This window comes from Phoenix dactylifera, chromosome 3, assembly GCF_051530095.1.
Source record: "Phoenix dactylifera cultivar Ajwa chromosome 3, Ajwa_hap1_PhDact_Kaust_v1.1, whole genome shotgun sequence".
In the NCBI taxonomy this organism is placed as follows: domain Eukaryota; kingdom Viridiplantae; phylum Streptophyta; class Magnoliopsida; order Arecales; family Arecaceae; genus Phoenix; species Phoenix dactylifera.
This window is the reverse complement of record NC_143192.1, coordinates 39,987,155-40,009,648: the sequence shown is the minus strand read 5'-3', so window position 1 is coordinate 40,009,648 and position 22,494 is coordinate 39,987,155. Positions and strand designations below refer to the sequence as shown.

General features: G+C 42.3%; 1 protein-coding gene and 1 pseudogene across 2 annotated transcripts; both read left to right on the top strand.

The window, feature by feature from the left end:
• Positions 1–990: 990 nt before the first annotated feature.
• LOC103708199 (uncharacterized) lies at positions 991–15,560 on the top strand. 2 transcript variants are annotated; one of them, XM_039123342.3, is made up of 7 exons: positions 991–2,509; positions 5,784–6,155; positions 10,446–10,669; positions 10,755–10,818; positions 12,181–12,377; positions 13,963–14,195; positions 14,715–14,952. In XM_039123342.3, exons 1-6 carry the CDS (start codon positions 1,199–1,201, stop codon positions 14,192–14,194), a joined length of 2,400 nt encoding a protein of 799 aa, XP_038979270.3. In that variant the 5' UTR covers positions 991–1,198; the 3' UTR covers position 14,195; positions 14,715–14,952. The 2 variants fall into 2 exon arrangements, with proteins under 2 accessions (XP_038979270.3, XP_089785775.1); XM_089929649.1 differs by lacking the exon at positions 14,715–14,952 and adding an exon at positions 14,999–15,560 and having other exon boundaries at positions 1,025–2,509.
• An 880-nt stretch (positions 15,561–16,440) lies between these two features.
• Positions 16,441–19,053, top strand: LOC103708212 (L-type lectin-domain containing receptor kinase IX.1 pseudogene; annotated as a pseudogene).
• Positions 19,054–22,494: the final 3,441 nt, after the last annotated feature.

Sequence of the window (22,494 nt, the reverse complement as noted above, 5' to 3'; positions counted from 1 at the left end):
ATCAATAGGAAACAAGCAATTTATGTCACTCCTTAAGATTCATCAATTAAAAATTCTATAAACTTATGGTATGGAGTTTGATGTCATGGTATTTCGCAATCTTCCGTCCTGTAGAATATCAGGCCATAACAAGATTTCAAAAAAGCCAATACTTATTCCCATATAATAGGCCAATGCTTGGCACTTTTCTTCTAGGAGCTTTCTCTTGGAAGAGGCCTAAGATTTAAACTTAGTGGTGGCATTGGTTTTTTTAACAAAAGAAACCACACGATATGCCCTCTTTGAAACAAAAATAAACAATGATTTGCCTAGTTTAGTCATGGACTGCATTTTTTGTGACATTTCATAATGGTTGTTAATATATGAAATAATATAAGACATTATTTTTCTTCCGATGAATAATGAAAATATCAAATAAAGCAGCAAGGAAACCTGCGGTTCGAAAAATAAAAAAAAAAGCACAAAATGATAACAATTATTTAAATACCCATTATGTATGCATATTATGCAGTAACAATCTTTAGAACAAAAATATTTGTCCTAACTCTGTAACATAAGTACTTACTTCTAACCATAGACCGTACCAAATGCTCCAACTTTAATTTCACCATCAGGGTTAAGCCTATTGCAAGAGCCACATGTTGCCTATAACCCTTATCAATCAAGAAGGGACATAAAAAAGGAGATGTATGTTAGATGCCTTCAATCTCCAATCCAAACAATTATGGCCTAATTGATGAAACAGAGGCAAATATTATCTAATTAGTATGGATTACCTAGCCTCTATTATTTAATTATTTTTTAATTATGGGACTGATAATTTTGTTAGTAAGAGTATCTGATTTTTAGGTTTATTTTTTAAAAAAAGTATTAAAAAAACTATTGTAAAATAGAAAGTTCCTCTTATATTTCATTGGATTTTGTTCTTCCCATGCTTCAAAAAAAAAAATTCTAAATTAACAACAATTCTAAAGCCGAACAAACTGTAACCCGAGTATCATGCCCCTTAACAAGCTCAAAAGAATATGCCTTTGATTCCAACATAGGACGTTATGCTCGATCAAAATTGCTGCTGCGGATTCCTTCACCCTTTAGGTCTTCCCTCGGGCGGTACAAAACGTCTAGTAATCTACCGGTGTCGACTCCCTAAGCCTTTTCGACTTCATTGGGAAGCCCATCCGCTCCGCCGGCAAACGGTATGGCCGACGGCGGCGGCGGCGGCGGCGGCGGAGGAGCCTCCTTCTCCTTCTCGAAAGACACCGCTACTGGAGTCACCGGCGGTCAAGACAAGCTCCCCTCCTCCTCCTCCTCCGCCTCCTTGGATGGGGGCGCCTTTCTCCTCCGTCTCCTCCAAAAACCCCCTCAAACCCAACCCTCCGCCTCCCCTTTCTCTCTACCACCCAACCACGACCCCGCCGTCGCCGCCCTCGGCCCAAGCCGTCACTTCCTTCCCCCCGATTTCCGACCTCCACCGCCCTCCCACCCTCCCCCTCCGCCGCCGCCGGCGGGCCACTTCCCCGAACCCCACCTCTTCTCCCCTCCTCCCTTCTCCGTCCCCCCCGGGTTCCCCCCAGTCCTTTGGCCGCCGCACCCCGGCTTCCCTTCCCTCGGCGCCGATGCCGGGAGCTCCCACGGCCCCGGGAACCATCCCTTCTTCCGGATAGACCAAAGGTTAGGGCTTTCGGCTACTGGCGTCGGCCCTGTTGCTGCCGCCCCTCCAAGCGGCGATCTTTACAGAATTCCAGGGCACCCGCATCCAGATAGGGTTCTCGTGGATCAAATTGAGTCTGGCAGGAAGTTTTCCGGTCCTCAGGGGCCAGAAGGGAGGAGCGATTTAAGGCCACCACCGGGCTTTCAGAAGTTTCCAGTTGGTGGTGCTGCTGAATTGGACAGATCATTGGCCGACCAGAGCATTCCCAAAGTCAGCTCGGCGCAATGGAAGGCGCAGGCCGAGAGGTTACGTGGGCACTTTGAGCGGAACCACTTCCATGGAGAGAGAGGAAAAGATGCCCCGTTTCAGAGGCCACCACACAGGCCACAGGGATTGGGGCAATGGATCGCCACGCATGAGAGGCAAGATGGGGATCAAAAGGTGGGGAGGAGGGAGAGGAGTTGGAGTGACGAGAATCATGAGTCTCATTCTTACCCAGATGATGCAGCGGCACACGGAGAGTTTCGGCACGATGATCATAGGGGGTATAGCGATATTCCCCTCAAATCCCAGCTTAGAAATCGGCCTGTCAGCTCTAGCCGACCTATCAACAGCAATCGACGTCCTGGTGGAGAATCCGAGAAGGATGCAGATAATGAGGTTGATGATGGAGGGAAGAAAGCTAGAGGGCATAGGCTGGAAAGTTCAGATCAGAGTGAAATTGATGATATATCCTCTAGAAGGGATAATTGCAGGGAAGAGGATGTGTTAAACGAGCAACTTATGGATTCTTTGGAGTTGAGGGATGATGCAGTGCTTAAGAATGCTATGACCCATGTCAGTACTTCACGGGGCAAGGTAAACCATTATTTCCTCAATATCCTCTGCACTTAGCTTTTAAAAGATGACATATTTTCTCTTTGAACCTTGTGTATCCTATGTAACATGTCTCTGAATATTTACGCGCCAATGCTTTTTAAAGATCACAAATTCTCTCTCTGAATCGTGTGTATCCTTTGTTATATGGCTCTGAATATTTATGAGCTTATTTAGTCTCTCTCTCTCCCCCCATCCAAATTGCTTCTTTATGATGTGCAAAAGCTGGTCAGTTAGCATGTCTTCTTGTGATTTTTTTGATGACCTAGAATAAAATTAATGCATTAACCATGTAGCCATGGAAGTGATTTTTGTTTATGTAGGTTTGTGTTGGCCTTCTTTCTCTTTGTTGCTGATTGTGTTGTCTATAATAAGCTGTAACCATCAAAATAAATTTGGAGAAGTACATCTTCAGTTTATGTGGGGTTCAGGTTATTCCAATTTATAAAATATAATTTTGATAGTTTCACTACAAAATTGAAAAAAAAAATATGCATTAAATTCCTGCACATTACATTATACTTCAGAGTTATTTCTTTTCTTTTCTTTTCTGAATTTTTAACCATTTTGGTCTGATACTGTGAAACTAAGGCCAAACCGCCAATAACTGCTGAAAATGCTGATATCAAAACTCATTTGGCATGACTAAGACTGAAATCAAGTTCTTAATCAGCACGAGTAAATATATTTCTTGATTGTCTTGTGCATCATATAATTGCTGTGATAGCTCATGATGATCCTGATGTTGATCTTGGTCTTGATCTGCCATACAACCACTTGTGGTTACAAGCACTGTTTTGTCCTTTTTCTAGACAAAGCACTTACTGTTTCAGTGACATGGAAACATGCAAATTTACAATAATAAACTTATTTACCGCAAATATAAATGTATATCAGATATATAACTTTGTTTCATAGTTTCTGAATCTCGCCAGTTTGCAATTCTTTCACTCATTCATGTCATATATGATGCCCATGTCTGTTAATCATATTGAAAATTCCCAAATAATCCATTATTTTATAGGTATTAGGATACATTTCCATTCATTAACGGAGTATTCGTTAGACAATCTATATTAAAGTAATGACTTAACCCCATGTGTTTTATCAATTAACATGAGGCGTGCATAGCAATTGAGCATAACAAGGATATTTGTTTGACAATCTGTAGTTCATTGATAAAATGAGGAAGCAGAAAAACAGATTCACTTGACTATCAAAGAAAGCTAGGAATTTCACATGGATTACATTTATTGAGAATGCTATATGTTCCTTTTTTGAATAATGTAAGTTATGGTAAAACAAAACTACTTTCACTAACACATGGTTTGAGTAAATCATGTGAACCACATTACCTAAAATCTCGATCTTTCTGGTATTGACTATAAGTTGATAGATTTTGAAATTTTTTTTACCTATTCATCATTATTTTCGTTTGTTGACTATTGAGCTTGTCATGTGCTTCCATATGAAAACAGTTGGACATCACATGGAATGTACTACATGGAAGCCAAGTCATTCTTAGTATTAAATGTGGCTTGATGGGGTAGCAGTTAGATACTTCATTGGCTTAAATTTATGAATCATATACTTTATAAAGTATAGATGAATAGAAGGTGTTACAGTATAGATGACTTGGCTTCCATTTAGTACATTCCATGTGATGTCCAACTGTTTTCTAAAATATGATATATATTTTCTAATTTATTTAATTTGTTTAATTCATAGAATTTTTTTCCACTTTTTGCTTTTTTGTCTCAAAGTGTCCTAAATAAAATGAAACGCTGAAATATTTTTGGCTTGAGGCTATGTGAAAACATGCTCTTAAACCAAATACTTCAGTTCTCATAGATAATGGTTCTTAATGGGACAGTAAGACCAAAATTTAAATGTCCAACTATTACTCAGCTAAAAAAGGCTTGTACCTTAGGGGTGAAGAGTTGGGGAACATTAAATTTGAAATATGAGCTCTCCTGGAAATGATTTTTAATAAATGAACGGAAAATTGTGAGACATAATTATGAGGAATGTCCATAATTAATAAATATACAACTTCTCTTTATTTTATAAAAAAACATGTGTTGAGCCTTAAGTTTATCAAGACAATTTGATAAGATTGATAAAATGGGTTTCTTTTTTGATTCTAGACTGTGGTTCAATGTAAAAAATGATTTTGCATCATTTTTGCATCAGACTTGCAGGTCGGGCCATCGAATTCTCAAAAATAGAGGGGGAAAAAATGAAAGAAGAGCTTTAGACCATCCCAAATAGAAACATGAGTGTAAGGGATTATTAGGCATGGTTTAGAATTGGATAGTGCAATATAACATCATATTTTTACTTATAATATGTATAACCTACATTAAAATAATATGCATTGGCAGAGATTGGTAAGTGGTGGTGGAGACAAGCATGAGCAATTTGGCATCACTTACCCCTGTATAGTTCCAATAACCCACTCACTTGTTTGTATCATGAAGTTAATATGGTACTGGCACTTAAATCCATAAGAAATGTTGACTATGTAATTTACTTTATCATATAAGGTGATTCTTGACCAAGATAATGGGCTTTAAGACAGACTTGACCATTTGACTGGTTGGGCCAAGTCTTGGCACATCTTTTCAAAAGTTTTGATATTCTAGGTCATTAGCCTAATGTTATCCTGAGATAGGCATTTCTATCATGGTGTGATACTGTGATTGCTGGATTTTATGCCCCCCACCTTTTTTTGTATGTGCGTGTGTGAACATTGGTTGGGCCATAAAGAGTACATATGTTGAACTACTAAGGAAGTAATAATCCCTAAAGAGGATAGAGCAAGACCTAATTGAAAATGAATCGAATTATTGATTGTGTCATAAAGACCCTTATGCTCATGTCCTAATCGACCCCCTAGGGGAATATGTGTTTCTAAAAGATCTTTGGTATTGTGTCCAATTCCAAAGTTAGTTCTATACATGTGACCAGCAACGAGAAAAATAAATGCAATAAATTATGATGAGCAAAAAGGGTACTTGCGTTTATGGATGGGATCCCCTAAGAAGGGTTAGAATGGCAGTTCCAGCTCCAGGACTTGTCTCCTAGGGTACTTGGCACAACCCCATGCAAATGAGCAGCTGCTCCAATCTAGGATATAGGCTGATGTCCATGTTTGTTAATTATCAGGCTGAAGTTTAATAAAGAAAATAGATCTCTTTTCCTATTGTAACTGCATTTCTAAAATCTGGTATTCCATTTCTAATATGATTTTCAGGATGTCAGGTCAGACACTTTTAGAGGACATTATGTATCAAGCCAGCGAGTGAGGATCCGAAGGAGAACACTGGAATGTCGCTGGGACATAGATGCACTGACACCTAGTTTCCTTTCAATTTTTGAATCTTTAGTACCTGCAGAGGAGGAAATAGCCAAGCAAAAGCAATTATTATTTTCACTGCAGAATTTGGTAAACAAAGAATGGCCCAATGCTCGGCTGTATCTTTATGGATCATGTGCCAATTCATTTGGGGTCTCAAATAGTGATATTGATGTCTGTTTTGCTATTGATGATACTGACAGAAACAAGCTTGATATTTTGTTAAAATTGGCAGATGTCTTGCAGTCTGGTAATCTTCAAAATGTGCAGGTAAATAAGAATGACATGTTCTTATCAGTTCTGCTAATACTTTCTATCTGTTAAATGACAATGTTCAACATTTTATGCTTAATATGTCTGTTTCACTGAGATTGAAATTTGTATAATAATTTCTTGTATCTGTTATTCTTCTTTTTTCTAATAGGTAAACATTGTGATAACAAAAGGGAAGAAATTCTATTGCTTATTTATAGTTTTGTCAAGCACAATTTATTCTCCAGGTGAATTGCAGTTAGGTCTTCAAGTGGGCTGAATTGACATTTCTGATTCAAAACTGAAATGGAAATGACCAGGTCCAATCTGAATCAAAGTTAAGTAGTCAGGCTTGGATAAAAAAATTGACCTTTTCCAATTATGGATTGGATGTGGACCATATATGGCACGCTTTGTTGTGCCGGTATCGGGCACCATACCGGTTGCCCAGCGGCATGCGTCGGTACGGGCCTACGCCGTGCCAGGCCTGTACCGACACAGGTGACCATGGGAGAGAGGAAAAGAGAGAATGAGCGGGGGAGGGAGGGAGGCCGACAGAGCGTGGCAGAGGTCGGCGGAGGGCCGGTGGAGGCCGGCTACTGCAGACACTGGTGTAGGTGGCAAAGGCCGCAGCTGGGCCTTTGTTTCGTTCGAAGCAGGAGTCCGCCCGTTAAAAAATTTTTGCGATTTTAAAGTGAAGTCGGCAAGCGGCCCGGCCGCGGCCTCCGCCACCTACACCAGCGCCGGCAGTAGCCAGCCTCCACTGGCCCTCTTTGCTAACCTCCTTCCCTCCCCTGCTCGTTCTCTTTTCTTCTCTTTCCTTCTCCTTCTCCCCCTCCGGCAGCCGCATCTCGGTTGCTTAGCCGGAATCATCCTGGTCCACCATAGGTATGGCTCGGGATACCCCGAAGCAGGCGGTTTGGGACGGTTTCGCTCCTGGTTTGGGACGGTTCTGCCGACCTTGATATATGGCCTAAGCTAAAACAAAATCAGCCTGGAAGTTAAAAAATATAATATGATTTTGCACCTACCTGATCATCCTCAAATTTAAGAAAGTTAATCTCTTTGTGAGAACTTTTCTTTAATTAATCATCTATTTTTTGTTGTTAGTGATATCTTCGATGTGCTTGTTAATTAATCTTATGCTGATAGGTTGCTGATATGCTTATATCTTGTTACACACCCATATACCTGATTTTTTGATCCAGTGAAATCTGATTGGTAATGGGTTAGGCTTGGATTTGACTATTTGATTCTGATCTGATTTTAATAAATTAGGCTTGAATCATGGGAAAACTGGTTCTGGGCCTGACCCACTTTCAGTCCGAGTTGCAGCTGTCTCTTTTTAGATAATTTGCTGTTCCTGGGGGTTTGTCCAATATTGGCTTTATATATCTACTTTCACCATATTTTCCTATTTAAGGCCATATCCTTTGTGCTAATATTTTAATGTTTACTAAGGTGTCCCATAATGTGCAACTTAAAAGGAAACAAATTATCTCATCTTGCAGTGGAGTCTCTGGTGCTTGTTACCTGTAATGCAACCACGTTATTCAGCTTATCTCTTTTTAATATATGCACAGCATTAGTTGTAACAAATCCAGCTCTAAAATCTTTAGGTTTACGCTAATCCATTTTACATCCTAAAATTTGCAATACTCGTTTAATGACTTCACACTCTCTTTTGTTGACTAGCCCAAACAAAACCATCAATTATTTCCATCGCATATAAATGATCCTTAAGTTTCAGGTTATGCTGCAATTACACTGTAGATAACAATCTAGGACATTGCTACTTCATCATTTTCTTATCAGAAGTGTTCTTACGACATCTTAATTTGATCATAACAGAGTAATGTATCAGAAGTATACACTCTAGGCTAACTATTACTATTCATCTGCTTAAATATTAAAAGCTAATACGTGACTTCTTGATTCTCTGATTCCACATCCTCAACCTGCGAGAGCTGATACTTGTCCGACTTTGAGAGTATACACTAGGTCTCTCATTTTTTCATTTAAGCACTAACATATACATATTCATACATATGTGCATGTGCATGCATATGTATGTATGTATATGTGCATATCTAAATATGTGTGCGGGCACGCGCGCGTGCGCTCAAACACACACACACAGGCCACAACTTCAAATACAATGCTTGACTTCACTCTCGCCTTGAGGCTTCAACACTATATTTGCTTTAGATGCAAATTTCTGAATTATGGTTCCCCATCTTTTCATAGAATTATTTTATTCTTGTTCATTGCTACTCTCTTGATACATATGAATAATCTTTAAAGCTTGCACAACATTTCTATCACAGATTGCCTACTGCAGGGTCGAAGTGAAACTCTCTTCAAGGACTATAGTTCTTACACATATAATCTCTTCTTCCATGTAGAGACTAACGAACATTTCATCTCTTTTAAAATTTGAGCCACTCATAAGATTACTGGATGCTTATTTTGTTTTTACACAAGTATCCGCTATCCTAAGTTGCAGGCTCATCACAAGAATTTGGGATGGTGGCTTCTGTCACAGCTCAACAATTTAGCCTAGAATATATGCTAATCCTCTTGTATGCCAATGTTCATATATTCATCTCCTGCATCTTTGTTGCAGTTCCCTTTGAAGGTATTCTTAGAATTAGTTTATCCATATCCATCAAAATTAGTTTTTAATTCTTTCTTCTAGCCGTGTACATGGTGTAAATCAAGTATGGTGCTTTTTTCTTCTTCTTCCTTTTTTTGTTTTTTTCTATAAATAAATATGGAAAGTTCATATTAAGAGGTGAAAGGAAGAATATGAGATCACTTATCAAGACTCAACATAATTCGGAAACTACTAATGGGAAACTGGCAATGACCCTGTGCCACAATGGTATAGTTACAGCCAAAAAAATTGCTCCACATGACACTATATTGCGTGTAAAATGAATGTGTTTTTTCCCTGACTAGAGTTTATCTGATTCTGCTTTATCCCCTCTTGTAAAGGACAAAACTATGAGCCTCCCATAAAAGTAAGTTTTGTTACCCAAGTTTTTCAAATGTTCTTTTCTTGGTAATCCATTGTAAAACGCTAAGCACCCTCTGTAGTTAACCATTAAGTGGAAGTAGCTTTAGCCTCTCATAAATTGAATATTCTGTTACTTAACCCTTCTTGCTGCAATTTATTGATCATCATTGCTTGAGTCGCCCTCTTTTCATACATCTCCAAAGTGACTCACCGATGGTCCACAGCATGTGCATGGTCGTTGAAGGCTAACTTCATTCAGATTCCTATACAAGATGCGGAGCATGGTGTAACTTAAATCTAAATTTCACTGACCTATTGCAGAACTTCTGAGCTACCCTGCTTGCCTGATAAACAACTAACAATGAGTCTTGGGGACTTCACAAGGAATCTAAATTTCACTGACCTATTGCAGAACTTCTGAGCTACCCTGCTTGCGTGATAAACAACTAACAATGAGTCTTGGGGACTTCCCAAGTAAAGGATTTCCATCTCTCTTGTATAATAAGAAATTCCTTCCAATATGACCAAGTAATTATTTATTTTTCCAATATGACCAAAAAGGCAAGAAATCAAAAAGTAAATCTCTTTTGATCTCCTTATGGAAACAGTAATTTTTCAATCCTTCATCAAACTTGAGCATAGTTTTAAAGGTTCCCATGTTTTACCATTTCCTTACTGAGGTGCTTGCTTTATGCGAGAGTGAAGACTTGCCAGAGCAATCTTTGTAGAGGAGCAATTTCTTAGATTAGAACATCAGAAATAATCAGTTGTCCCTAGATTATGGCTGTGCTCTAAAGACCAGCAATCAAAACATCTGATTTAGGTTAATTTAATAAGTGCACTGAAGAAGATGATCCTTACTGATTTTCTTTTCTATAACAATAGCACCTTTTGGTATAGTGGCATATAATAAACTTTGACAGTGTTGTAGTAGGAATTACTCAAAATCCCATTTTATCCGTGTATACATAAGTGTCTGTGTGCGTGTGTGTACCAGTCAGGTAAATAATCTTTCTTTTTCCAAGGTGCATTGTTATTGAAATTTGTATTCTTTGGCTGGTAATGTTCCAGTCGGTCTTGTATTTATAAATTTCTGTTATAGAATCTTTATTCAATTGTAAAAGAAAACTAAGAGAAGTAATATGTGCTCGGTAGTAATGTAATTATGTGATTCGTACTGAATATAAGTTAGTGTGAATATTTTCTTTCACTCTTAATATAAGTTAGTGTAAGTATGTTCTGGAATATGTTGTGCTGATTTTTCACTTGAAATTGTTCATTTGATGCAGGCACTAACTCGTGCTAGGGTTCCTATAGTAAAGCTAATGGATCCAGTTACTGGACTTTCTTGTGATATATGCATCAATAATCTCTTAGCAGTTGTTAACACAAAGCTCCTGAAGGATTATTCACAAATAGATGGTAGACTAAGGCAGTTGGCTTTTATTGTGAAGCATTGGGCCAGATCCCGTCGCGTCAATGAAACATATCAAGGGACTCTTTCTAGTTACGCGTGAGTTCTGTTATATCTCATTCTTACAAATGATCTGCATTAGTAACTTGGGCATATAACATGTTGATTCTGGTTGTCTTTCCAGTTATGTGCTAATGTGCATTCACTTCTTGCAACTCCGCAAGCCTGCAATTCTTCCTTGTTTACAGGTATGTAGGGGTGGCTGTTGACAATCTTATGGAAGTATTTTTCAAATTTAGATTTTGCTATTTGTTACTGATATATATTTTTTTCCATAATTAGATATTAATACCTTAACTCAATCTTATAATAATTTTGGCCTGTTATTCATTCGACCTCCATTATAGTTCTGTATAGTGTTTATTGTAGTCTAGCTTAATTGACCTTTTCGATGATGATATATTTAGATATTCTGTATCTAAGGCATTAATCAATATTGGCACAACAGTGTCTCAGTCAAGGTTCACAATCTCGGTATTAGACCCTCTACCAATACTATGGTGGTACAATGTCGGTACGCCCGATGCAAGTATCAGGTATTAATATTTGATATCATGATAAGCCCCCTTATTAGAGGCCTGGGATAGCAGTTCGGGGACTTGCATCCTTTGAAAGTACATTCTGATATTTTAGATGTCATCCAAACTTGTCCTTTTAGTGCGTATCAGAGACATGTTGGACCAACAAAATCCATTGCCTTTGTTCCAGATCAACTTTATAGGAAAAATCAAGTTTTACTTTCATTTGACATTTAATAAAATATCAATAGTAGTCATGCATCTGTGGAGGCACTTTGGTCTTGCAACAAAAGTTCTATCAACTAGGGCTTTTCATCCACTCAAATATGCAATTACAATTTCATCTTCATCTAGTTCTCAACCTATCAATATTCTAATCATCTCTTAAAATTGTCTATTTAAGCATCCATTTTATCTTTCGGCTGTACAAATTGCTGAAAATGTTCATAATACATCACAAAGTTCTCTTAGTTCCTGATATTTTACTCATGTTTTAATCTACACTATTCCAGCCAAGGATCACTGAACCGGTACCGGTAGGCATACCGGTCGGCCACCAGACCGGCTCGAACCGATACCACTGGTTCGGCCTCCAAAAGCCAAAAAAAATTTGGCTTAGTTGGTACGGGCCAATACCGTTTTTTAACGCCAAACCTGACCGGTCAAAGACCGAACTGGTTCGGTACGGGCTGAACCAGCTGGTACATTCTTTGGTTCCAGTGCTACTCTCATTTCCTGTTGCATGAAGAAATGAATTTTGATTAACTCATTCGTTTTTTGATTTGGTGGATGAAATCTTGTTAACCTTGTATGATAAATTCCACATTCTATCAAATTGTTTGATATCATAAATGCAGAATACTCCTTTCTTTTTTTTTTTTTTGGGGGGGGGGGGGGGGGGGGGGGGGGGGCGGGCGCAAACACTTACTCCAGAAGCTTGCTGATCTTAGTTTCTATTCTACTTCCCATACTTTTTTGAGAATTTGTTCAAGCGGGATTCCCTTCTAATGTATGCTGCCATCTATATGCCAGGCATTGGAGGCAACCTATGCTGTAACTGTAGATAATGTTGAATGTGCTTACTTTGATCAAGTCGAAAAACTGCATGATTTCGGTGCTCGGAATAAGGAAAGTATTGCACGGTTGCTTTGGGCATTTTTTCAGTACTGGGCATATCATCATGATTATACGAATGATGTTATATCTGTTCGAACAGGAAGCATCATTAGGTTAGTATCTTCAGCTATTTACACCAGCTTTTGAATATTGCAATACTGATTTGATTTTATTCTGATGCTTATGCAACTGCTTCTTTGTCTAGATTATAATATTTTTTTATGTTTAACTCATCTATATTTTGTGCATAGCCTGTCTCAAGCTGGATAAAGGATGCTTGTGATAGGTTGAGGCCAGCATAAAAACTGTTGTCACATCCTATGAACATGAATCCATTTACAAGATTGTTCTTCTTTTGTGAACTGTCAGATGCTTTTTTTTCCCATGAAAGATACAAAGTGAGGTCATAGATGGATCTTTCTGTTTCTGCTTGGAGAAAAGAACAAGGCAGCAAAAATAGAGGCTGGCCACAGGAGAAGTTCCTGCGACCAACTTGCTTGGATTAGGCTGCTCCTCTGGTGGACCTATACTTTTTCGAAGTGATATTCTTGCTACCTGATTTTATAACCGATGACAATGAATATATCATTTGATGCTGTTTGGATTATATTTATGCCTTTTGGTGGTGCTTATGGACTAAAATTTCACTAGCCTAGATGTCTAGGCTACCTTTAATAATCCCCAGGAGGCCACTTCTTTGTTCAATATCTCATTTGTCTAGGTTGCTTTAGGGCTGTCCTATTCCACCTGTAGTTGGGAATGCTAGTTATACCCTTTGTGCATAACACAGGTGCTCTTTCTTTACCCACATCTCCAACCCTGATCCATGGAACACTTCCTAGTGGGAGTAGACCCCCCTTGCACTCTTTTTTTCAATAAGCACACCCCACCATAGAACCACTAGGACAAAGAGAATAAAGAAGCAAATTGTAATAAATTGGTAGAATTTCATTGAATTTACTCCAAACAAATTGATCATTAAAATTCACAATGACCATTATGCCCCTTTTGGGCACCACATGAGCCAAATACTAATGCTTGTAACGGTTGTTTTTTTTATGATGATATGATTTGTACTTTGGAGTGATAAAATTTATTTTGTATGGATGATTTAAGAAAAGTCATTCTCTTCACGAATCAAATTCTCAGTCATGTGATGGGATCAGATCTCGTTGTTGTGTTCATCAAAAAATCCTTTGCATGGGAACATGCATTCTGGATGTAGTCATTCATGGGTTATTTATTTATTTAATAATTTTTTTAGGTTGATCTGCTGTTATATTTTGGGCATATGTATTATCATACAAAGATTATGTCTTTCAGAAGGATATGTAATTTTTTTGTAAAGCTATTACCTGACTCAGATTTGAGCATGCAGCTGTACTTTTAATGGCAACCACAACCTCAAAGAGTTTAGAGGATTTTTATTACTCTCATCAGTTTTATTTTATTTTTTCTTAATTTTTCTAATATTTTTCTGTTCGTATTTCATTGTTGAGTTTTTTGTTTTGGGCACCAGTCAAATCTGGTTCATGGTGCAGAGCATGAATGAAACTCGATATCCATGTTGTTTGATGTATTCAACCCCTGCAACATCAACTTTTTTGTGTGTTATAAACAGTAATTATTAATTAACCATGGAACATGTCTTAGAATGCTTGTGAAATTCTTTTGTAACCTGAAGGATTTTTCTGGCAGCAAGCAAGCTAAGGATTGGACAAGGCGGATTGGAAATGATCGTCATCTAATATGCATAGAAGATCCCTTCGAGATTTCCCATGATCTCGGCCGTGTGGTTGACAAGTACAGCATTAAAATTCTGAGGGAAGAATTTGAACGAGCTGCAGATATTCTGCAATACGATCGGAACCCCAGTGTCACTCTCTTTGAGCCTTATGCACCGTGTTCAATGCAAAGTTCAAACCAGTAAGGTACCCTGAATAGGGATTTTAGCTGTAAATCCTCGCTGGTACATCCTTGTTCCTTTTGGAGGGGCAGTTTTCTTATAGCTCGTTTGTGCATGATATGCATTATAATAGTAAATCTATTTTCTGCTGTAAAGAAACTTCTAGTTCTGTAGATTATGCAACCTAATTATTGTCGAAACTGATCTGGTTTACATCTGAATCATAGCTGGCTTATGCATTTGTTTGAAGGACCCTTTGTTTTCTGTTCCTCCATCGATTCGGTTCCATTTTCTTAGGAAAAGTGACTCCAACAATTGGAAACTGGACCTTGGAGGAGGAGGATAATTAATTGAAACAGAAACTAAAGTTTGTGATCTTGTCAACACATTTCACGTGGATTATGCCCATCTTGTATTACAGGTTTTCAGTATCAAAATGGGCAAGGTCGAACTTGTTGCTAGGGTTTATACTGAAGGAAGTTATTTGTTGTTACAAGACCTTATCTTTGATCTTTGACTAATATATAGCCTGTGCTTCATGCAGGCATTCGTGCCGTGGATTAGCTTTGTAGATATTTTAGGACAGTCTGGGACTCGAGTAGTATGGATAATTAAGATTATCTATTTGATTGCAGTGGTGGTTGAGATAAATTTTTATCCTAATTTTCTTTTTTAAACTTTTTTGATCATGCCGGAAGCATTTATGCTGACATACTGTAATCGAAGCTCGACGGATAAATGATTATTGCTAAAAGACAATATGTATAAATATGGTTAAATCATGTTGTATTTATTTAGTTTTGATAGTTGCGAGGGGAAACCTTCCAGGTACAAGAAGAGGAAAGAAAGAAAAGCCTACAAAAACGAACTCCCATTGAGTCAGCAGAGGATAAGAAGGAAGTCATCCGTCCAGACCGAGGGTGTACCGAAGATGACACCGAGTGAGGGTGCAATTTGGTTTCCTTCCCTCCAAACACGAGTAGCTCTCAAATCATCTCGAGAGCACTTCACTGATCTAATATTGGGGAGGTAAGGGTGACGAAGGGAGTCTGCCCCATTAATACATGACAAAACGGTAGTTGCATCACCTTTAAATGAATTTTGGTGGCTTCAAGCATGTGTCTTCATACCTATATATTCAGCAGTTAATTCAAAGTTGGTGACTGAAAGGATAGGGGCATAACTCCAGCTAAAAGGACTCCGGCATCATCCATCAAAATTTATCATGCTGTGTTCCAGACTTCCAGTTGTGGAGGCTCCCAGTGGTGATGCTAGAGCGAGAGAGAGAGAGAGAGAGAGAGAGAGAGAGAGAGAGAGATAGCCGCGGCGTATATGGCAGTTGCTTGAACTTGCCGAGCACCAATACAAGTCGTTTGAAGTTCTTATATATCCTTCCATATGATCTAGAGAAAATAAGCAGAGACCACATTGAATCGGACATTACAGAATATATTGATTTGGTATTAATAATATGGGACAGAGAATATACTAATTCTTGGTGGTCGAATGATCTCTAACACAATAATAAAGTGGCACTGAAATGGAGCCTGGCATAAAAATGGCGTACCTCGATTTTGTTCCTACCGTAATCCATCTACGGCAGGCAAGCGGCCTCATACAAATTGTAGAGGTTGACTGCGACTCCAAACATATTGAAATTCTAGAATTTTCTCCAAATCCTACACCGTTGAATCCTTTGGGCATTTCAACGAGCATTGGTCAATAGTTTCAGGTTCACCATTGCGTCGTTGACGTACAGAGAAGCTAACGCCCGGAGTGGATAGGAAAAGGGATGTAGGGAGCCTGCCCCAAGGCAAACAAACGACCCAAGGCAAGTGGAATTTTTGAGAACCCAGGATCGGATATCACACCCATCTCCAATGGACCAAATAAAATTGTTGCTGATATTAATAATGTCCATTTTCTCCATTGAATCTTTGCATAAGAACTCTGAACCCAATCTAAGCCAACCCAATTTTAAAGTAGATTGAGTTAAAATCTGGTCAAACTGAAGCTGGATCTCGCCCAAGCAAATACCAAACTCCGTCAGCCCTGCAGCCGGCCGGCCAGCAAATTAAACAAACCGCTTCCTTCGAAATGCTGCTCTCCTGCCTCCATGTGGGAAAAAAGCCCATACCGGAGGTAATCGATTGCTCCGTCAAAGAGAATAAACCAAAAGAAGTTTTCACATTGCTCCTCGTTAATCCCTCCGCCTCACAAAAACATTCTCCCGTGATCAAAACACAACCAAGTAACCAACCGTCAGGAATGGCCGATTGATCTTCCAATATGCTAGTTTCAACAATTCTCGTTCCTTACATTTCTTCTTGGCTGCTTGGCCTGTAGTAGGTATCTGGTTCACTGCTTTAGGTATTAGTAGTAGAGCTTCCAACTTACACCAACCTTCCCCTTCCCTTTCCGCAACCAAGCAATGACTCCTCTCCTCCCCCTCCTACCATGGCTTCTTCTTCCCCTCATCTCTTCCCTCCTTCCCGCTGCCACCCCTTCCACCCTCTTCAACTTCACCTCCTTCACCCCCAACAACCCCAGCATCAACTTCTCCGGCGACGCCTACCCCTCCGGCGACAACGTCATCCAGCTCACCCGCAACCGCGCCGATGGCAACCTCAGCCAGAGCTCCGGCCACGCCGTGTACGCCAACCCGATCCAGCTCTGGGACCCCGCCACCCTCGCCATCGCCGACTTCACTACCCACTTCCAGTTCATCATCAATGCTCTCGACCCGACCAGCTATGGCGATGGCCTTTCCTTCTTCATCGCATCGGTTGGCTATGAGCTCCCGCTAAACTCCAATGGTTCATGGCTTGGCCTCTTCAACTCAACGACCAATAATTCTAGCTCGACGCAGCTCGTCGCCGTCGAGTTCGACACATACATGAACCCATGGGATCCCGACGACAACCACTTCGGCATCGACGTCAACTCCATCATCTCCAACGTAACGGTGACGTGGGGCAGCGACATCAAGGACGAGGGCACCGGATCGGCGTGGATCGGGTACAACTCGACGTCGGGCGAGCTCTTTGTGTTCCTCACCTATGGTGACGACCGCTATAATGGAACTCCGAGCCTGTCGCACCGCCTGAACCTGAGAGAGGTCCTCCCGGAGAGGGTGATCATTGGGTTCTCGGCCTCCACAGGCGGCCGGACGGAGCTCCACCAGATTATTTCTTGGGATTTCTCCTCTAGCTTTGGTAACGACCAGGAGGCACCTTCCAAGAAGAAGAGGAAGAACTTACCTTTGGTGGCGGCCGTGGTGGTGGGAGTAGGACTAATAGCTGCATGCTTTGGTTACTTACTTGCTCATAAAGAAGAAGTCGGGTGAGAAGAGAGGAAAGGAGAATGACTTGGTACTTGATGCATCAATGGAAGGTGAATTGGCTAAAGGAACTGGACCCAGGCGGTTCACTCACAAAGAACTAGTCCTAGCTACAAGAAAGTTCAGTGAGGAAGGCAAGCTTGGGCGAGGAGGTTTTGGAGGCGTCTACCTGGGACTTCTCAAGGGCAATCCATCGTCTGAGATGGTGGCCGTCAAGAGGTTCTCGAGAGGCTCGAGCCAAGGGCGGAAGGAGTACATTTCGGAGGTGACGATCATCGGCCGACTACGGCACGTACCGAAACCTTGTGAGATTGGTAGGGTGGTGCCACGACAAGGGAGAATTCCTCCTTGTTTACGAGTACATGCCCAACGGCAGCCTCGACGCCTACCTCTTCGGCAAGAAGTCCTCCTTGTCCTGGCTGGTGCGACACAGGATCGTGCTCGGCCTGGCCTCGGCATTGCTCTACCTTCATGAAGAATGGGAGCAGTGCGTGGTGCACCGAGATATCAAGGCGAGCAATGTGATGCTCGATTCAAGCTTCAATGCGAAGCTCGGCGACTTCGGGCTGGCAAGGCTGGTAGACCACGAGCTCGGCTCGCAGACGACGGTGCTGGCGGGGACGATGGGGTATCTGGCGCCCGAGTGCGTGACGACGGGCAAGGCCGGCAGGGAGTCTGATGTGTATAGCTTTGGAGTGGTGGTATTGGAGGTTGCTTGTGGGAGGAAGGCGATCGATCCCAAGGCTGGGGAGCTGGAGATGAGGCTGGTGGACTGGGTGTGGGAGCTCCATGGGAGGGGGAGGGCGGTGGAGGCTGCTGATGGGAGGCTTGAAGGGGGCTTCGATGAGGGGCATATGGAGAGGTTGATGGCGCTGGGGCTCTGGTGCGCGCACCCAGACCACAGGTTCAGGCCTTCGATGCGGCAGGTGCTCCGAGTGTTGACGGCGGAGGCTCCGGTGCCGAGCCTGCCGAAACCGACGTACTATGCGCCGCCGGTGGACCTAACTAATTTTACTTACACTGGGACGGGGATCATGGGTAGTTCTAGCTCCAGCAGTCGGAGTAATGTGTCCTCGCACGCATCTTCAAGGGCTCCCCCTACCAATCCTCTCTTGAACGCATAGGAGGAGCATGGAGGAGCCATGACTTCTTTGGATAATTTGAGTTCGTTTTCGCTTTTTCTTTTCTCCTCTTCTCTTTTTTAGGTAGAAATAGTAGTTTTAGTTTGAATTGAATTGAGGAGGTGAAACTGAAACGTGAGGTGGTGGTGCCATGTTTACAAAGATTGCATGGGCCAAAGGTTTCGGGTAGCATCATTCGCACGAAAGAATGATTGATGATTGTTTTTTTGGCGACATCAACTGTAAGATTGCATATTACACTGCTCTCAAAGTATTTCAATTTTTTTCTTCCCCTATTTGCATGGATCTCGAAGTAGCCATTGCGCAATTTAATGAAAGATAGTGAATCATCCAATCCCACATTGGGACCAAATGGATAGAATACATGTATTTATGATATGTTAGTATGCTTACCTGATCATCGCTCCAAGTTAGAGGACTTGCTCATCTTTCCTTTTTTTTCTTAAAAAAAATAATTCAAAGAACAAGCCTCTATATTAATCATGTTGTTGTTGAAATTTGGCCTAAGGGTGACCATGCCGGAGGAAGCCAAGAAGACGCCAGCTGGGACAGAGGAAGCGAGCCACCTCCTGCGCTCCGGTGTACCTGCACAAAGCCTTAATCAGGGATTCCAGCGAAGGCCCTCCAATGGCTAAGTTAGCCAAATTTTTGGAGAGGTTTTTGAGTGTTTTGAATTGCTTCTCATAGCTTACCAAGAGCCTTTTCCTACCTCTTTTTATAGGGTGAGCGTTTCGGCCGTTACCTGAAATCTCGGGCCGATTTGTGATCAGCTGGCCATTAGCTTGAGGTAGCGTGAATCACGGAGATCGATCCCGCAGACGGAGGATGTGGGAGATATTTTTCCAGATTTGTTCTAAGAATCCATCACATCATTTCAAGCAGAAGTAGTTAAGGGCTCTTCAATGCGTTGCGTGTGCGCTCCCTCTCGAGGCGTTACGTGATAGTCTACCATGGGGCATGATCTGGTTGCTCAGCCGCCTGAGCAGGCCGATCAGAGCCGTTGAGGTAGGCTATATAAGGCCTTGGGGAGGAACCATTCCTTTTGTGCTGAGGATCCGCAGGATCTTTGATGGGATCAAGGTTGACTGGGCCGAGGTCGGCTTGGCCTTTGGCAGGGTCCAAGGTCGGCCTAGCTCTTAGCGGGATCGAGGTCTGGCCTGCTCGGCTCTGAGGTCTGCTCGGCCGGAATTGGATGGCTCAACGCTGGAGTAGGATGATCCATTTTGCCTCCCATCAAATCCTAATCATTATTACTGTGATTATGAATAAGCTTGCTGTAGCTATTCATAATACACGGAGTGGGGACCGGGTAAAAGAACAATTCCCCCCTTATCGCTTGAAGCCACGGTTGGATGACCCACCGCACAGATCTCAAAGCGTTCCAAATTCCATTATTGATCCGTTGGCATAAGTTCTGAAAGCGGCTTGGCTGATGGTCCAACGGTGGATTCGTGCGGGAAAGATGCTGTCGGAGTCCTTGGATTGAGCCGCTATTTACTGGTAAAACTGGAAGCCAAACAAAGGCACCTGTGCCTCTTAATTTACTCATTTATAAAGGTAACGCGCGCGTGCGCGAGGCTATGAACCGCACCATGCTCCTTCGGACAGGGCTATGAACTGCTATACCTGTAGCCACTATTTGCAGGTACAAGGAAAACAAAGGCATTGGTAGAGTGAGGTCCTTTTGTGATCAGAGATGATGCAGGAGATATTTTGGTGGTTGGGGAGAGAAGGCTCTCCAACATCAATATTCTTATGACAGAGCTTACAGCTATATGAGAGAGGCTTGCTTATGCAGTCTATCACCTCCAAGCTAGTAGGAGAGAGAGGATTGAGGATGAGTCCACTACACTGAGTACCGAGTTGACACAGAGATTGCATTCTAAATCTGCTTGTTCTAAGGTGTAGATGCATCAGTATCACCAAAAAAAAAAAAAAAGAGTGGTTATTACCCTTCATAACTGTGCATTGTTTTTGTGCATGATTGGATGCATAACTGTGCATTACCCTTCATAACAACCAAAGGTATAGCAATTTTAGACTGGTTATTACAGGTGAAAAAAGGCAGATAAACAACCAAAGATATCAGAGCAAGGCTGAAGAAAAAAAAATAAAACAAAGTATCACAAAACTCTAAAGTATTTCATGGCTGATAAGTATAATACCAAGTCTTGCATCCCCAGCAAATTCCCAACGTCAGTGAATCTCTAGGTCCAACTTCCAAGCAGAGACTCGAAAAAAGAAACAAATAAAAAAAGACAAAAAAGTCCTGCAGATAATTATAACAACAGACACCTATGGGTTTCCAAAATTATTTCTTCCTTCTTTTTTTTTTTTTTTGGTAAACCTGGTGATCTATACAACACGTGTACGGATACACCCAATAAAATCGGAAAACAAAACATCCCGGAGCTCCCGAGGCAGCTCCCCGTCCCCAGCCCATAAGGTACTACCGGCATGGTTAGCCACATACGTGGCCACCCAATCCGCAGCCCCGTTGGCTTCTCTAAACACATGCTTCGCCTGGACCACCCCTCCGTCCCTCATCATCAACCCGATATCGCGGATCAAGGGATGGTCGGCAGCACCGGCTCTCAGACCCCCCTGGATCCAACTAATGACCGTAGCCGAGTCACCCTCCAAGATGACTGATCTAGCTGAGAGCACATGCTGAGCGTGTCGAAGACCCGCCCAGGCAGCTCTCAGCTCCGCTCCAGGGACCGTGCAGTCAAATACCTGACAGCCTCCCGCCGCCACTACCCTGGAGGTCGGGTCCCGAATAACAAAACCCGCTCCACCTATCGTGCCACCATCCATCACGGACCCATCAAAATTGACTTTGAGGAAGCTTGGGGGTGGGGGCTCCCAGGTGAAAAACACCGTGTGAGAAACTGCCGAGGCAGAAGGGGAACCCCAGATATCCGGAGCTATCAAAAGTCCATCTAAGGAGGAAGCATGACTAAACTCTGCCGCCTGCGCCCGGGCGCTCTCCGCCACGAGCCTTGGCGACTTGCTCTGCTCACCAAAGGTGCGAGCATTCCTGGCCAGCCATATCTGGTATGCTGTGCAGGTCGCTCTGACCGCCTCTTGGCGAGTCAATGGGTTACCCGACCACCAGCGGATAGTTCGTAAGAACTGGTCCCCACGGGTCCAACCATCCCATGGCAGCCCCGCCGCACACCACGCCGCCCTCGCCCATATGCACTGAAACAGTACATGGTCCACCGACTCATCAGCTCTGCATGCCCCACACTCTGGGGGCATCCTCAAACCCCGTTCGCTCAATACTGCTCTTGTCGGAAGCCGAACCCAAGCGACCTTCCATAAGAACAGTGCGACCCTCGGATGGAGGCCTAGGCGCCAGACCCAGGCACACTCCGGCCCTGGCTCATGCTCTAGCCGGAGCACACGGGAGAGGTCCCCCACCCTCACTCCGGTCCTGCACGACGTGCTCCACACCCGGGTATCCGGACCCACATACCCCGGGATTGGAAGGGACCTAACCCTCTCAGCCAAGTGTGCCCCAAACATGTGACCCAACCTAACCTTATCCCAGGCAACCCCGCCCGGGACAAGGAGGTCACAGACCCGCAGTCCCTCTACTGCCTCAATGTCAACCATAGTCGGCCAGCGTCTCAAGGGTAGGGCACCCACCCATGGGTCACCAACCACATCAATACTCTGCCCATTTCCTATCAACCATCTAGTGTTCTCCTCGACCATGGGAAGATATCTGGCAATCTCTCGCCACATGAATGAACAGCGACGCCCACTGCGAATCGCCCCTGCAGTGCCAGTACGGCCATATCTGGTAGCCATGGTCTGACTCCAGAAACCCTGTG